This window comes from Cupressus sempervirens, chromosome 10, assembly GCF_028749045.1.
Source record: "Cupressus sempervirens isolate cs-2001-9-10 chromosome 10, ASM2874904v1, whole genome shotgun sequence".
In the NCBI taxonomy this organism is placed as follows: Eukaryota; Viridiplantae; Streptophyta; class Pinopsida; order Cupressales; family Cupressaceae; genus Cupressus; species Cupressus sempervirens.
This window is the reverse complement of record NC_143127.1, coordinates 529851718-529865500: the sequence shown is the minus strand read 5'-3', so window position 1 is coordinate 529865500 and position 13783 is coordinate 529851718. Positions and strand designations below refer to the sequence as shown.

Sequence of the window (13783 nt, the reverse complement as noted above, 5' to 3'; positions counted from 1 at the left end):
GGCATTGTGAGGTCACTTGACCAGTATCTCCGTTTGTAAGATTTGCCGTACAATGTTTTGTTCTACGAAGTTCCTTGCCAAGGTGCCGGTGATGTCCTTCAATTGAGATGTCCCTGTCGATGATGCCTTTCCAATTTCCATCTGTGCTTCCCCCAATTTTCTTTTTTCCTCCACCAGCCGTTTTGCTTGCCTCCGCGTAATTGCCAGAACCTCCTCTTCATCCGTGTCGACAGTGATCAAGTTTACTCCAGACTTTGGGCACTTGGCATCTTCATGGTCGCCGGGTCCGCACCATTTGCATAATAATTTCGGTGTGTTTGCCGCTGTACAATCCCGCGCAAAATGACCCCACAAATTACATGCTCGGCATTGAATGATCGGCCGTTTGTTTGCATCATACTGGGTTCGACTTCGGCTCCCATTATTATTGTTATTGTTCGCATTGTTGTTGTCATTTTGCCCTCTGTTATTATTCCTGTACCCTCCGGATGTGGCACCTGCGCTATTCATATTTCCGCTACTGCTCGACGGGGAAGCCTCCTATGTAAGAAGCACCTGCGGAGATCCTCTTGTCTTCATGTTAAAGGGGCACTTTTTTGTCGAATTGCCTATGATCTGACAAATGTCACAAAATTGGTTCTTTGGACACGATCCTTTAGTATGACCGTCGGTCTTACACTCTGTGCAACATAGCTCATTGCCTTTTGGCTCCTTCTGCATGTTTTTAAACTCCTTCATCATGCCGATCATGTCCTTCTGTAGGGCACGAACCTTCTTACTGTTGCCTTCATCGTTGTTGCTATTACCTTCGGCAAGCTCGTCGTCATCCGAATCAGATGAGCTAGTCTTCGTCTTCTTCTTTGTCTTCAGCACACTTTCGAGGTCCAATGCTCTGTTATAAGCTTCCATATATGACGACGGTGGCACAGTTTTCATTTTCCTCCTCAACTTCGAACGTAGGCCTTCCACGAACCATCTTTTTTGAAGTCCATCCGTCGGCTTACTTTCCATTTTGTTTATCAAGTCTTTTAATTTCCTAGCGTAAATGCAGACGGTTTCGTTCTTCCCCTGCTTAGTATTGAAGATCTCTACTACAATTTCGTTATCATCCCACAAGAGTTTAAATTCTGCTAGAAACTCCTTTTTAATGTTATCTCAACTATTTAGCTTTTGTGGATCTGTATCAGTGAACCAATCAATTGCTACGCCTCGTAGGGTGGCCGAAAATTGCCTAATCTAGTCATCTTCATCAATTATCCCATTTGCCTTCCAGATCATTTCACATGTTTTGCAATGTCGAATGGGATCGGCCGTACCATCGCCATTGAACTTCGGCAGTTTCTCTTTCGGTCCCACCATCACGATTGGTTTCTGTAAACAGGCGTTGCTCGGTCTTGCAATATTGGTGCTTTTCAATCCCACACCGGCGGTCTGCACTCCCACACTGGCGGACTAGTCTCCTACACCGGCAGACTGCACTCCCACACTGGCGGTCTGCACTCCCACACCAGCGGACTGCACTCCCACACCGGCGGACTGTTCCCCCACACCGGCGAACTGCACTCCCACACCGGCGGTCTGCACTCCCTCATCAGCGGACTGGTCTCCCACACCGGCAAACTGCACTCCCACACCGGCAGACTGTTTTCCCACACCGTCAGACTCAACAGTTGTGAACCTTGGTGAAGAAGGGTGTTCTGAAGTTGCCCCCTGCGGAAGTATATCCTGGACGAAGAGTTCACTCCATGCTCTTGCTCTGTCGGCACTTCGAGCCGTGTGAGTCGATGCTCTTCCGTCTGGATTCTCTTCCCTCAGTGAACACAAATTCAAAAACTCCTCTTGTGCTTCTTCCACCAATAATTCTTCCGTGCTCCGATTTCTGTCGGCAATCTTCTAGAATCTCCGTCGGCGTTCGGCTTGCTGTGCCAATATTAAATTCTCTTGCACAGTACGGATTCCATCTTTTCCCTTGACCTTATTCCGATCCTTGTTAAGCTGATTTGGCATTAATCTTCATTCCTCCCACCTTCCAGGTTCACAGGGCAACAACGCCAAATGTTTACCATACTTGTAAAGAAATCAACGCATATAGACAATGGAATAGAATAGCATAATTATATTCGCATATGCCAGACATACATTATGCTTGATAAGATGAATGATCAATGATGAATTACAATGATCCTAGACGAGATATAAATACTATCCGCCGAACCTTCCCGAAGGAGTCCATTGGCCACAAACATTATGTCCGCTACAAACTATTTACTTGTAGGCTACAGAATGCAGAAACACCGACGACAATCACCTCGTCGGCTACAGAAACACCGACGACAATCATCTCGTCGGCTATAGAAACACCGACAACAATCCAGTGGGCTGACAATTGTCTTTGTGATGTTTTCTGTGTAATAATTTCTTTCATTGATATCTAACTTTTGATAATTTGATGAGTTGTCTATCAAATTGCCATTGAATCTAGATATTTGGATGATTGAGATCCATAGCAATTGTCTACAATTCCTATTTAAGAGGCAGAAAACTTAATAGGGCTGATTGGTTTATGTAATTGTAATTCATATTGCATTTATGGAGTGGCAGACATGTATAAAGGTTAAGCTGTCAATATCTCTATTGAATCGAATGATTAACCTTCTGTTAAAGTTTAATTTGGGACAAATTGATTAACTTAGAGGCTAGGGTTTTCCTTACCCTCAATATTGTTATATGAATATTAATTATTTACCAATAATTTCATTGGCATCATAAGGAGATATTGTAGTTTGTGTTAAGTCTCACAGTGAAAGTTATTGTGCACCAAAGTTATTAAAAAATGTCGTATGGTGTAACTGCACCTTGAGGATTTATTTTTGAGCATATAGAATATTTGGGTACATTGTTACCTTCCATACAACTATTGTGTACTTGCTTAGCTGTTATTCATGGCATTTATCTGTTGTCAGATGCTTTGTTCATTAGAAATGGTGATGTGCATAAGGATGCAGCCAATTGTGTAAATATGCCTTGGCAAGCTGTAATTTTCTCATGTGCCTGATGCTAGAATCATTTATCAATTGCCATTGAATTTTTTTTTAAGTTGGCTCTCTCCTTTTGTACAAGTCATGAAATTATTGAAATATTGCTCATTTTTTCCTATTCTTAACGAAGTGCTCTTTATTTAGATGGTTTTTTCTTCTTTTGTTCCAGCCATGAAATTATTGAAATATTACTTATTTTATTTATTCTTAATGAAGTGCCCACATCTCCATACCTTTCAGGTTCTTTCACAGTACAAGTGGCCTAATTCCATGGAGACAGATTTTATGTATGGTAAGGGTTAAAGATTATATTATAATGTGCATGTTGAAACTCATCTCTCTGTTGTTTGTGGGATGTTGTAAATGCTATTAATTATAATGAAGAATCCTGATGTAAGGGTTTGATGCTACACTTAAGGTTCATCCTCCATTGGAATATCTCTTGATGCACATTTCCTAGCTGCCTTTGCAGCAGCAGCAGGTAGAAAGTCAACTCCATCCACAGCATCTGATGAGACAGACCCGGAGGTGTGCCCATTTTCTCTTATTATGACACAAAATCACTTTCATAATATTTTTATTAACTTCTTGTCTTTGACAGTGGGGGTGCTGGGATGCTCAACATGAATCAGAAGATCCATCAATTGGAATTGTGTTTCCTACAATTGAACGAGTAAAGAGTGGGAAAGACGGAACTCTTGCATACAGTCGTCTTCTCTGTTTTGCAGAGGTTTGTGAGCTAATTAAAAGCTACGTTGTTCTCACAGTATCTTAATCTCTCATCCTTGTAAACATGAAATTTATGGGTACAATTTTTGAAGCTAATGTTATCACTTACCTTGGGAGAGTTTCTTGAATGTTATAGAGTACATGGGAGAGATTAAAATCTACTAAATTTTTACACGATGCTATTCCCTACCCAAGTGAAAGAGTTGATTTTCCAATGCATACTAAGGTAAGCTTGTTCTATTTTTTTTAGCACTGTAATTATTTGCTGAGCTTGCCAGTTTTTTGTCAATCCAGAATGTAATCAACTATGTCCTAAAAATGAATTGAATATGTAATCTTTCATGATCATATTAAAAACAATTTAGCTCACACAATAAAAGTGGAAAATTAATGCTCTTGAGCTCTTACAGTGACAATGGCTCAGAAATTTGAAATCCTGAATTCTTAAATTCATTCAAAAGAGGAAACTGGAAAGACTTATTCTTAGCCATGTTTGTCTTGGTACATGTTTTGCTATAGAAAACATGGAGTTTTATTGTAAAGATGAGGAAAACACATAAGGGATGTCTCTGGCACAAATAATGGTCATCATGATCTTAATAAATATTCATTTGAATGTCAACTCTAAAACTCTGCCAAACATGGCATTTACTATCATATTCCACTTTTTTTTATTTAACTGGAGTTTTTATATTTTAACACATTAATTCTAGTGCATAAGAAGACATGCTGATTCTTGTTGTTTAACAAATTACATCACATCACATCACATGAACATAGAGAAGACAATACCAAAGGGTTCAGTGATATCAACATTTCATAATACAAGATGCTTCATGTTGCTGTTTCTGGACCCGATTGTGTATGCATTTTTTCTTCATAAACAATCACATATACAGTTGCATCCAGAAACATAACAAGAAAAATACCAATGACTGTTGGTGCACTGTGTAGTATCCCCTTCTTGGACCACCTTATATTTTGCCTTAAATTCATAAAAATCCGAAATGAAACAAAGAGAAAAGTATAGCTAGAGATGTAATCCTCACTCAAGAATCAGATGAGATAAACCTGTTTTGGAGACTTGCAACCAAATTACACAACTATGTAGATATAATTGATGAAATGCATCTAATTGCAGGGTTAGGAAATATACATGCTAAACTACACACAAATCCTAATGATTACATGGTAGTTCAACTATTAGGAGGGTTGTATTGTGAGACATGCTGACGTACCCCAAGTATACTCTTGTCATGTCCCCTTCCTCTAAGTAGACCCCAAGGTCATGCGATTAGCCTATTATGCATCCCAATAGGCATTATAATAATATAGGCACTTAAGGTATGTCGGGTAGTCACTTAGAGCTTAGCATTGGGCAAGGAAATATATGTTCAATTAATGTTGGCAAATTATTTAATAAAACATTACCTTCCTACTTCGGTAGTGCGGCTGCATATGTCAACATTATTCCCTAATGTGAAAATATTCTTCCCCTTGCACGTGCAGGAATGTGTAACACTCAAAGAACTCTTTTGCGAATCATATTTTGGATGGCCATTGCTGTTGAGAGGACATACAATGAGATTTTTATAAGAAAACAATTTCTTCTAGTCATTTTGTGACTTCGAGTTTGGAGACGACAGCCTTCAAGCTCCCTTGTCTAAACACAAACCCAGGCAACTACTTTGTGATAGGTTCAAACAAAACTTACTGTTTGTGCGGAACTGTAATAGATATGGTGGATGATGTGGATTTTTAGGTGTTTTGAAATGAACTAGATTATTACTGTGGGTTGACATAAGGCATTATTTATACCTTCTAAATAGTGTTTGTGCATGGTTATATCATGGTTGTTAGTATTTGTAATGTCCCCACTTCTGGGTTAGGATGAAATGCTATATTCTACAACAAATTGTTAGTACAATATCGAAATTCACATGTAAAACATATTAGAAATATTGACTTAGTAAATATTAATCTAAAATTCTACCTAGACTACCCCTCCTAATCCTTTGGAAGACATCTTTCTCAAACCACCTAACCCTCTGATGAGAACTATGTCTCGATTAGATGATTATCATTAAAAGAGCATCTTCCTTAGGCCTCTTTGGGATCTCTGAAACATTATTTGGTAGAGATCCCACCTCTACCAAGTCTCTTATCTTCGACATATGCATATGTTTGATCACTACAATATATATATTGCCTCTAAAAGATCCTCTACAGATCTCTCTTTGGGATTCCAATTTGGAACCCGACATTCGATTTAGAATGCCCTCTAATCTATTGCTTCCCTCTCAAGGAGCTCTACATTTAGAATGTATGTCTTCTAATCTCTGAATTTCTTATTAATGAAACTTGTCATCTATGATGGATGCTCTCTACTATGGTTATCTGAGTCTTAATTATAATCTCAAGACTTAGTCATACTAGATGGTGATAATAGCCTTCCATAATGAATGAAAATTATGCCTCTTTCCTTTATAAGTTCTATGTATAATCGGTATTTGATTTTTCTTATTATATTTGGAAAGATCTGTAGTTGCTATCTCTGTTCATTCTGGCCACTGACCCTTGGTGATTATTGATCCCCACTATTTGTGTTTGGATGATGATGATATTAATTCTTATATCCTCTATAAATCTACTACTCTGTGTGTGTGTGCCTTCACTTAACCTTTGATTCATTCCTATAATCATGTGGTGTGAAACTTAGCCCAAGATAATTGTTTGTGACTACTTCTGGTTGCTAAGTCACTTGAGTTTCCTTGGGTCAGTCTTCCTAGATTGATTCATGCTTTGTCAGCTATGCATGTCTTCTTGTTTCGGTAGTATGATTGCTTGCTTGTTTGTTTATTCTTACTTGCCATTGCGTTTGTCTCCAATATAATGCTATCTGACTGCTCACCTTCACAACTCTATCACTCTATCACTTTCCAATACGATGCTATTTGAACTGCTCACCTTCCACAGGTTTGCAACTTTATCGCTCAATATATGATGTCTAGTGTCGATGTGCATATCAAACTATTTCATGTCTTCTCTTCGACTCAATTGCTTCTTATATTCATGTTGCAGTCAAAATGGTTCACATAGGAATTTGCCTTTTTGCCAAGCGACTAGTGTATTTTCGAATGTGTTGCTGGATTCTTCCTTCAATGTGTCTATTTATGTTCCAGTTTGGGGCTCTAACCGGTATGTATTTTATTGCTACATATTACTTCTTCCTTGATGCCATGAATCTTCTTACATGGTGGTACTTTTACTAGTCTATTCCATAATATTCTCACATTACTTTATCAGTGATCTCCTTGCTTGTTCTTGATGTTATTCACTTCTTGTAATGGGTCCTGTTGATGTATAGCATTAGTAGAAGTAATGATCAATTGTGATATCTTATGTGAATCCTGTTCTTCAGATATATATATATATAAAATTACATTTGGATTATTCTCATAACAATCTGTATAGCTATCGGCAGATATTGTGAAAGCTATTATCATTATTGGGGGGCCTTATGGTCTAGTGCTGATTACATAAAGGCTGCCGAATATATGAAGTTGTTTATGTAAACTCACTAATGGCTAGCTATGCATCAGTAGAGGCATGACTCTTCACAAATATATATATATATATATATATATAATGCAGATCGTTGGAGACAAATATCAATACATGGCAATACAAGTCCCAACGATCTACATATTTCCCTCTGTAGGTTAATTCCCAGCGATCTGCATATTTTTCTTAGGATAATTCTCAATGATCTACATTGAAGTTGTAGACTAAAGATAAAGACTCATTGATTATCATTTGAAGAACAAATTCTACATCTTTGTTTCAGCAATTGTTCAAGTAAGGATATTCACTATTGTTCATATCTGTTGTATTAGTTTTGTCTATCAGAGATCACTAAAACTAACATGGTATCAGAGCCATTCTGATAAGAAACCCTATTATTTAGAATTAAAACTAAAGTCTTAGATTTATAAAATTTAAATTATATCCTTAAATCAAAATGGTGAATCGTGTAAGGCTAGAGGATAGACTTGAGGGAGCATCAAAATTTTCATCATGGAAAATTCGGGTTATGATAAATATTAAGAGAAATGGAATTAGAGGAGTACATAGAAACAAACAAATCCATGCCTGAAAGTGATCCAGATAAAACGACATGGAAAAGACACAATAGCAAGGCAATGAAAATTATAATAGGCTCTGTAAAAGATCATAGTCTTCCATCCATATCCAGTCTCAAGATTGCATTTGAGATGTTCTCTACTATTAGAGACACATTTAAAATTAACAATACTAGTAGATTGTTAACCCTAAAACAAGATCTACTATACATAAAAATGAAAAATGGAGAATCTATTACATCCTATTTTCTAAGGATTTCTTAATTAAAAGATCAACTTGCAACAATGGAAAATCGAGTTGATGACAAAGAACTTAGCATGATAGCATTAAGAGGACTTCCTCTATCTTGGGAAACATTTGTATGAGGTCTAAGCTCCCAACCCGAGCTTCTTAAATTTGAATTACTAAGAAATGAATGCACACAATAAAAATCAAGATTAGTCTCAAGAGGATAAGTATAAATCAAGAGGGAGACATTCAAGCTCTTTATGCAAATTCAAACAAGAAAAGAAAATTCAAACATAATAGAAGGGAAACTGACAAATCATATAAGAAACGTGATTGGTCCAAAGTTAGATGTTTCAAATGTGATAAAATTGGTCACTCTCATAACTTCTGCCTTGAACAGAAGAGAATTCAAGCAGCCCTAGCAAAAATCAAAGGAGAGGAAATAGAAAACGAAGAAAATGTAAACTATGCATTTTATTTAGCTCTTTCAAGTGAATTAAACTCAAAAAACAACACTTGGATTATAGACAATGGAGCATCTAGACACATAACCGGTTTTAGAGGCGAATTTGAAAACTTCTCAGAACACTCCTCAGAAGAAGTCACCATTGGAGATAACTCCACTCATCCTATCAAAGATATTGGCTCCTGCTCAATTTACCTAAATCAAGAATTACTGTCCAACTCAAAAATGTTTTATATGTACCTGGAATAAAAAGAAATTTGGTCTTGCTAATCAAACATTTAGAATCACTTTTCAAGAGGAGAAAGTTCTATCTTGACCAAAGAACTCTAGTATCAAGAAAGCCATCTCTATTGGATTTAGAGACGAAAGTCTATATAAACAATCAAAACTTAGCTCTAAGTCATGAAACCTCAAATTCTACCGAAATTTGGCATAGGAGGCTAGGTCACCTTCACTATCGTGCATTATCATCTATAGGAAACATTGTAATAGGTTTACCTAGTCTTAAAACTGACCACTTAAGCATTTGCAAAGGATGTGTCCTAGGCAAAAACACAAAGCAATCATTTCCTAAAAGTGTTCACAAATCAAAATCCATTCTTGAACTGATTCACACTGACCTTTGTGGTCCTATGTCTATACCTTTTCTAAACGGGTATCTCTTTCATGTAATTTTTATTGGTGACTACTCTAGAAGAACTTTGATCTACTTTCTAAAACAGAAAGAATCAATTGAAGTATTATCAAAATTCAACGAATTCAAAGCTCTAGTTGAAAATTAGTCAGGACAGAAAATAAAAATACTAAGGTCAGATAATTGAGATGAATACATCTTCGAAATTTTAAAGAAAAAAAACTTTTGCATTACTGTTGGGATTAAGAGGGAGTTTTCTGTACCATATAATCCTCTACAGAATGGAGTTGCTGAACGTAAAAATAGATCAATTGTTGAATCAGCCGGAGCAATGATGCACGATCAAAATCTTCATACTTCCTTTTGGGCTGAAGCATCTAACACTGCAGTCTACATTCAAAATAGATGTCCACACTCAGTATTAGAGAACACCACTCCTGAAGAAGTATTTACGGGCATTAAACTAGATCCAAGTCACCTAAGAATATTTGGATGTCCTGTTTATATTCACATTCCTAAAGAGGAGAACAAAACTAGAACCATTTGGAAAGAAGGGGATACTCATTGGATATAGTGAAACAACAAAAGCCTACAGGGTTTTTGTTTCGGGTCAAAGAACAATTGAGATTAGTAGAGATGTGAAATTCGAAGAAGACATTGCCTTTAATATTTCTACAAGCAGTGATGAATTTCTTACTGAACCTATTCCTGAAGTAGATGAAAATCACCCAGCAGAAATTGGAGGGAGAATGATATTGAATCATCTTCTACCACTACATCTAATCCTGAAGATTCTGAAAATGTTAACAATAAAAAGAAGCCACTTTGATTTAGGAAAATGATAGAAGAAAATCAAGTTGAACCTAATGAAGTGATTCGAGAAAGTAAAAGAACTAAAAATCAGTCATGCTATTTTGCATTATTAACTGAACTTATAAAAACAGAACCTTCAAATGTTAAAGAAGCACTATCAAGCCAACCTTGGAAAGAAGCAATGATTGAAGAATATAATTCCATACAAAACAATGATGTATGAGATGTTGTACCTAGACCTAAAAACAAATTAGTTGTTTCTTTTAATTGGTTGTTTAAAATTAAGCATGCATTTGATGGTAGAATTGAAAAGTACAAAGCCAAATTTTTAGCATGAGGTTTCTCATAGAAAGAAGGCATCGATTATGAAGAAACATTTTCTCTAGTTGCTAGATACACTTTAGTTAGAACTATGTTGGCTATCGTAGCATCCAAAGGATGGAAAGTTCATCAAATGGATGGTAAAACAACATTTCTAAATGATAAAATTGAAGAAGTTTATATCGAGCAACTAGAAAGGTTCTAAACTCATGTTTGTAAGTTAAAGAAAGCACTATATCCTCTCAAACAGACTCTTAGAGCGTAGTATGAAAGGATAGACAACTATCTAATGAAGTTAGGATATTCTAAAAATGAAGCTGATCCTAACTTATACTCCAAATTAGATGGTGATGACATGATTATTCTTGTGTTATATGTTGATGATTTGTTGATAATAGGGAAGAACATCTCATAAAGAAATGCAAACAAGAACTCACAACAGAGTTTGATATGAAAGATTTAGGTCTTCTACACTACTTCCTCGGATTGGAAGTCTGGCAAAAGGGTGACTACATTTTTCTGAATCAGGGAAAATATACAGTTAATATTTTAACAAAATTTGGAATGATGGAATGTAAACCAGCTTCTACTCCTATGGAAGTAAATCTACACAAGTTGAAGGATGATATGATCAAATCGGAATCTACAGATCCTACTTACTATAGGTAGATTATTGGATCTTTAATGTATTAAGTGAATACTCGTCCTAGCATATGTTATGCAACTAACACCTTGAGTCTGTTTATGTGTGCACCAAAGAAGATACATCTACATGTAGCTAAATACATTTTGAGATATCTAGAAGGCACTATTGACATGCGAGTCAAATATGATCAAGAAAACATCAACCTTCATGGATATTCTAATTTTGATTGGGCAGGCAGCCCTACTGAACGTAAGAGTACTTCTGGATGTTGCTTCACTCTAGGATCTGGAATGGTTTCTTGGTTCAGCAGAAAATAGTCTTCAATTGCATTAAGTTCTACCGAAGCAGAATACATTGCCTCTTCCTTGAGAGCTAGAGAAGTTGTATGGCTACGAAAATTGCTAGTTGATTTGTTCAAAAGACCTTTGAAGCCCACTGTGATTCATTGTGATAATCAGAGTTGTATCAAGTTCTCAGCTAATCTAGTTTTCCACAATCGTTCCAAGCATATTGAAATTCCTTATCACTACATTAGAGATATGGTGGATCAAGGAGTCATTCAATTGGAATACATCAGTACTAATGAGCAAACAATAGATATCTTTACTAAGCCTCTTGCTAAAGTGAAGTTGGAATACTTTAGAGGAAAACTTGGTATGATTAAATTGTAATATTGAATGTTGAATTAAAATTTTCAATTTATATGAGTTTATGCTTCTATTTTTGTTTAATTGCGTTAGATATGCAATGAAAGGTGACGATCTTTCATACACATATATATTCAAAAGGTAATTGTTTGTAAGTTGACGATCTTGCAAATGATAGGCCTGTTATCATGAAAAATCTAGATATTGTTTTGGATAATTAGACATCATTGATAACGAATGCATTATGATTACTCTAGATATTGTTTCGGACAATTATAGATCATAATATATGTTATGATAGTGTTCATAGCATGGTGATTTTAATTATTTGACAAGTCACTATTTCAGATTGTTAAAATCAGATAATGTGCTCAGATATTCTATTCTGAAATCTATTAGAAGGTGTATTACTTCTCCCTTGCTAAGAGGGAGTGTTGATGTATAACATCAATAGAAGTAATGATCAATTGTGATGTCTTATGTGAATCCCGTTCTTTAGATGTGTGTGTGTGTGTGTATGTATATATATATAAAATCACATTTGGATTATTCTCATAACAATCTGTATAGTTATCGATAGATATTGTGAAAACTATTATCATTATCTGGTGGCCTTATGGTCTGGTGCCGATTGCATAAAGGCTGCTGAATATATGAAGTTGTTTATGTAAACTAACTAATGGTTAGTTATGCATCTGTAGAGGCATGACCCTATGTGGCCAAAGGCCACGTAGGGTCATGACTCTATGGAGAGATGACTCTTCACAAATATATATATGTTCAATGCAGATCGTTGGAGACAAATATCAATACATGGCAATACAAGTCCCAGCCATCTGCATATTTCCCTTTGCATGTTAATTCCTAGTGATCTGCATATTTTTCTTATAATAATTCTTAGCAATCTACTTTGAAGTTATAGACTAAAGATAAAGACTCATTGATTACCATTCGAAGAACAAATTCTTCATCTCTGTTTCAGCAATTGTTCAAGTAGGGATATTCATTATTGTTCATATCTGTTGTAATAGTTTTGTCTATCAGTGATTGTACACTTGATTTGTGTCACACTCTAAACCCTTCTATCCAAACGATTCCATGAGTTCGAAATGCTTGGATGCCGGCTTAAAGCTCCCTATCCACGGAGTGCAAGAGAGTGTATTTCAAGAATAAAAAAAGCTCTCAGATGAGCCTTAGAGATACTCTTCTTGTTAGTAAACCATGTAATGGGAGGTTCCAAAGACAAAATGCAAGAATGCAAATGTCCCAAGGAGTTCCTCAAGAATGCAATGCAACTAAAGATTAAACTAGAATGAATATGAAAAGTGCAGCTATTCTAAGCATGGATGAGAGTGTTACAATACCATTATTAAGCTATGTGAGATAGATTATTGCAAAATAGAAGCTAAACTAACATGCAACATGAATCTAAGCTAAAATGCTATGGTATGAGAGAATGTAGACAAGAAATAGAAGTTCTCCACAAAACTCCAAAGAAACCTGTTAGAAAACCTGCAGCATAACAATATTCAAAATGAGGATTTTGAGGGGGAAAGCTCTCTCCCTTTTAAAGATGTATGGACGGTAGAGATCAAGATGAAGATGGTGGATGATCAACGGTGGAATTCAAAAAGAGGAGTGATCCATGTGCACACACAAGTCAACCAATAGAATATAAGTTCACTTGTCATATAAGACAAAAGTCACAAAGCCTTTTCTTTTAATTGCAAAATAGAAAAAGGACTTTATGTGTGCACTTTAAGTGGGTTAGAAGAATGGGGTCTTTTATTTAATTAAAAGGGGACATGTTCTTTTAATCAAATAATGAACTTAGGATAGTATAGTCAAACTATAGGTTATAATCAAATAAATTGATTATTAGCAATTTGGTCTAGGTAAATGATTAAATTAATTTAGCCAAAATGTTGAAAAGGGGGTTAATAGTCTAGATGACCATTTTTAGGTAATTACATTTGCCCCTCTTTGACTAATGTGTGATCGATTTGGGAACACATTATGTCAAAGAAAATAGAAAGCCAAGTAGGCGATGATAGATATAGATGTCGAATTCCGAAGAGTGAAATGCAAAAATAGATAGCAAGTCCTGAATGCACAGCC

The 13783-nt window shown here is 36.0% G+C and overlaps 1 protein-coding gene across 6 annotated transcripts in view; it reads left to right on the top strand.

Moving 5' to 3' along the window:
* Nucleotides 1-13783, top strand: part of LOC149534978 (forkhead-associated domain-containing protein / FHA domain-containing protein) — a 213450-nt gene that overhangs the window by 123086 nt on the left and 76581 nt on the right. For 3 of the 6 annotated variants that reach the window (XM_089806768.1, XM_089806766.1, XM_089806767.1), the window contains exons 8-11: nucleotides 3279-3330; nucleotides 3457-3566; nucleotides 3640-3768; nucleotides 3904-3993. In XM_089806768.1, the coding sequence (XP_089662894.1) occupies nucleotides 3279-3330; nucleotides 3457-3566; nucleotides 3640-3768; nucleotides 3904-3993 (381 nt within the window). The remainder of the gene's footprint in view (nucleotides 1-3278; nucleotides 3331-3456; nucleotides 3567-3639; nucleotides 3769-3903; nucleotides 3994-13783) is intronic. The other 3 variants (XM_089806771.1, XM_089806770.1, XM_089806769.1) reach the window with 1 other exon arrangement.